The sequence below is a fragment of the Myotis davidii genome, unplaced genomic scaffold (assembly GCF_000327345.1).
Source record: "Myotis davidii unplaced genomic scaffold, ASM32734v1 scaffold1626, whole genome shotgun sequence".
Classification (NCBI taxonomy): domain Eukaryota; kingdom Metazoa; phylum Chordata; class Mammalia; order Chiroptera; family Vespertilionidae; genus Myotis; species Myotis davidii.
The window spans coordinates 31,927-35,674 of NW_006297664.1; the positions used below are offsets into that span (position 1 = coordinate 31,927).

The following is a 3,748-nucleotide window of genomic DNA, read 5'->3' on the forward strand; positions in this document are numbered from 1 at the left end:
GGCCTTGGCTGGCTGCAGGCTTAGTGTGAGTGCGGCTGAAGTGGCTGGCTCGAGGAAGATGAAGCTTTTGCTATTACTCCTGGTGGCGGCGTCCGCGTTGGTCCGGAGCGACGTTTCGGCCAACCTGGGCGGCGTGCCTAGCAAGAGATTAAAGATGCAGTACGCCACTGGCCCGCTGCTCAAGTTCCAGATTTGGTGAGTACGTGCGTCGCCCCGCAGAGCCTCTGCTCGGTGTCTCTCGCTACGCGAGGCCCCGGTTTCGCGGCCTAGCGGGCTGACCCTCCCCTGGGTGGGAAGAATAGCGCCAGCAGCCTTCCTTCTCCGGGGCCCTTCCCAGGACGGCCAAGCCTCTCTCCTTTCCTCCAGGCACAACTGCTCACTTCCGTTTTGTTCCTAGAATGGTAGGAATGCGGAAGGTAGGGCATGAGAAGGGTAGATCCTGAAAGGCGAGGACGTGGGGACACTTGTCAGTACCGAGGACCGGTCGGCGGTGTCCCGCCATGGCGGCCCCTGCTGCCTGCGGAGCTGGGCATGAGTCGGCGTGGCGTTGGCGGAGGCGCTCCTAGCGCTCGCCACCCAGTTCTCTTCCTCTGCCTTTTCCCAGGGTTATGCCAGGCAGCCCATTGCCTCGCTCGGTGAAGGTTAATTCGGGTCGTTGGACGGGACCCGCGAGCGTTAGACGCCTTCACCTGCGGAGTGTGTGGAGCGAGGGAGTAGGGCCCCGGCAGCCGGAGGGCGTGGAGCGGGCGGGGAGGCTGATTCTCAGTTGGCAATTTCCAGTGTGAAAAGGCCGTAGTTGCGTTCTGACAACCGTTCTCTCCGGGACAACTGGGTCGTCACCCTCATTTTCCCTACCCCCACCTCCCAAGAGTTGCCTTTGTACCTTTCAGGTTTTCTCTTGTGCATTCAGAGAAGTAGAAAAAAAAAAACACCCCCAAAAAACAAAAACAAAATCCCAGCAGTTTTCGACATTGTACTTTAAGTGATTTTGTTGTTACCTAGTTATGTATTAGAAGCAGAGCAGTAATGCAGTATAAGGTAAATGGGGTCGGAGGTTTCAAAGACTCAGATTAAATAAACAAATAAAAATTGTAAAAAAGGTGACTTTTTAAAGGATAGGATGTTCAGCTTAGTAAATCTTCAGGGTCCTGATACTTTGCAAAATTAGTGTTGGCCAAAATGTTTTTTAAATGAGCTTTTCCCAACTTTACGTTTTAACGTAAGTGTACTAAAAGTTTAGATTTTCTATTGATCAAACTAGTTTTTTGCTTAGTCTTTAAAAGACTAAGCAAATCTTTAAAATTAAAAAAAAACCACCAATGACTTTTAAGAATCAAAAAATAAGAATATGAGACTTTATTTTTGTAGTGAAAACTAAAAATCTTGATTTTTTTTTATTAAAAAAAAAAAAGCAGCAGCAGCCCACTTGCACCATATGAGTATACAGCAAAACGATGGCCATCTATGAACCAGGAAACTGGCCCTCATCAGGCAGTGAATTGGCCTGCACCTTGACCTTGGGTTTCCCAGTCTCCAGAACTGGGAGAAATAAATTTCTGTTTATAAGTCAAAAAGAGAAAAAAAGTTCTCTGTTTACTATGTGCCCAGCACATAACATATTTCATATAATACTGCAAATGGGAGTTATGGCTTGACCATCCTGATGCCCCCCCCCCCAATACTTTTTTTAAATTAGAAGCTGGCAGTCATATTACCAAACTATAAATATTGTAATGTTGTTAAGGTTTAAATGTGATGCTTTTGGATTTGAGTAGTTTAAAAAAGACTGCAGTTTCTACCTTATGTAATTTTTTTACTTTTGTATCTCTTGGTTTCACTTGTGCTTTTCACAAAAATACTTCACTTTTTAGTGGCTTGTATTGGACTACTTGTCACAATAAAAAGTGTACCTCCGCAAAGGATATTCATAACAAAGTATTTAAAATTTGAAAAACAAATGTAAAGAGAGAGCATTCAGTCCTTCAAATTAAACTTTAAAAATAACTTAAGTACTTCATTTGAACTTTTGACACTTAATTTTTGTTTCTTTTTTGCTGTTAGAACAAACTTGTCCCAAAAGTCTAATAAGAGTTTTCATTTGCAGTCATCCTGAGCATATTAAATACAAAAGTGCTTTAGGTTTGTTTTTGTCTTTCATGGCTAATTAAGGACTTCATTTCAAACAAAAATTCAAAAATTGAGAGCTGTTTCTCGGTGTGGGAAGGGATCAGGGCAAGGAATTCCCTGTGGCTGGGGCCTGGCCAATACCTTCATGTAGGGGAGGTGTTGTGATAATCCTTCCTGGCCTCTTTGATGGGGAACCTTAGCAAGTGCAGAACCCTATGCGAGAGCCCATCTGCCAAGGGGAACTCAGGCTAGGAGTCAGTCCCTGGGAGGGAACAGTCAGGCAGCGGCATGGCCTAAGGCAGTGATGGCGAACCTTTTGAGCTTGGTGTGTCAGCATTTTGAAAAACCTTAACTCTGGTGCTGTGTCACATATAGAAATTTTTTGATATTTGCAACCATAGTAAAACAAAGATTTATATTTTTGATATTTATTTTATATATTTAAATGCCATTTAACAAAGGAAAATCAACCAAAAAAATGAGTTCGCTTGTCACCTCTGACCTAAGGTGAACCACAGGATCAAGTTGTCAGTACCAAGAACCCACTCTTTACCCCCTTCCTGAGACCTAGAATAGCTTAAGGAGATGGTCTGTGGAAAGAACCTCTCAGACCCTGGTGAGAAGAAAGGCCTAGTGCCCTCACATTTGTCACCTCTCTTCCCTGGAGTTTGTCAAGTGGTAATACTGACACCGCTGGGGGCAGGGAAGCCCTAGCAAGCCAGGACCCCACATCTGGCTCTCCCCTGGCAAGCTCTACAGTCACCACATGATCCTGTGTGTGTGTGTGTGTGTGTGTGTGTGTGTTTTTAAATAAGCAGGTGAGAAATAACTTTATTAATTGCCCTATCAAATACAAGTAAATTTAGTTTGTTTGTTACTTCCCCTCAGAGATGAATCTATATATAGTAAGGTGAATATTGGTTTTGGTAGAATCTTTTGGATATTCATTTGCAAGATTGTTTGGGAAAGGAGAGGAAGCTAAGACAACTGAGGGTAAATATGTGAAAATTCTTTTAATTCTATTTGAAATCTGAGTACTGTAAAATGCACTCATTCACCACCAGGTGTACTGATTAATAATTCGGATTTTGTAATCCAAGAAAACAGGATAATTTCAAGAGAAACATCAAAAGTGCTTTATTCAAAGTAATGTCCATCGATAGCTACACATTTCCCCCATCTTTCAGGTAATTTGTGGATACTGTCCCAATAGAACTTTTCTTGTTTAGAGGCAAACCATTCAGAGACCCAATTTTCCACTTCTTCATACTTTTTAAAAAAAATAAATCTTTATTGTTCAGATTATTACAGTTGTTCCTCTTTTTTTACCCCATAGCTCCTCTCCACCTGGTTCCCCCCCACTCCATGCTCTTACCCCCCACTGTCCTCGTCCATAGGTGTACGATTTTTTGTCCAATCTCTTCCCGCACCCCCTAACCTCCCCCCCCTCGAATCGTCAGTTCACTCCCTTTCTATGCCCCTGATTCTATTCTATTCACCAGTTTATTCTGTTCCTCAGATTTTTCATTCACTTGATTTTTAGATTCACTTGTTGATAGATATGTATTTGTTGTCACTTTGTTGTTCATAATTTTTATCTTTACCTTCTTCTTCCTCTTCT

General features: G+C 42.9%; 1 protein-coding gene across 1 annotated transcript in view; it reads left to right on the top strand.

The window, feature by feature from the left end:
• The first annotated feature begins 6 nt into the window (after positions 1 to 6).
• LOC102768780 (selenoprotein T) overlaps positions 7 to 3,748 on the top strand; it is a 35,032-nt gene continuing 31,290 nt past the window's right edge. The window contains exon 1 of the mRNA XM_015570212.1: positions 7 to 195. Coding sequence (XP_015425698.1) covers positions 59 to 195 — 137 coding nt within the window. The 5' untranslated portion in view covers positions 7 to 58. The remainder of the gene's footprint in view (positions 196 to 3,748) is intronic.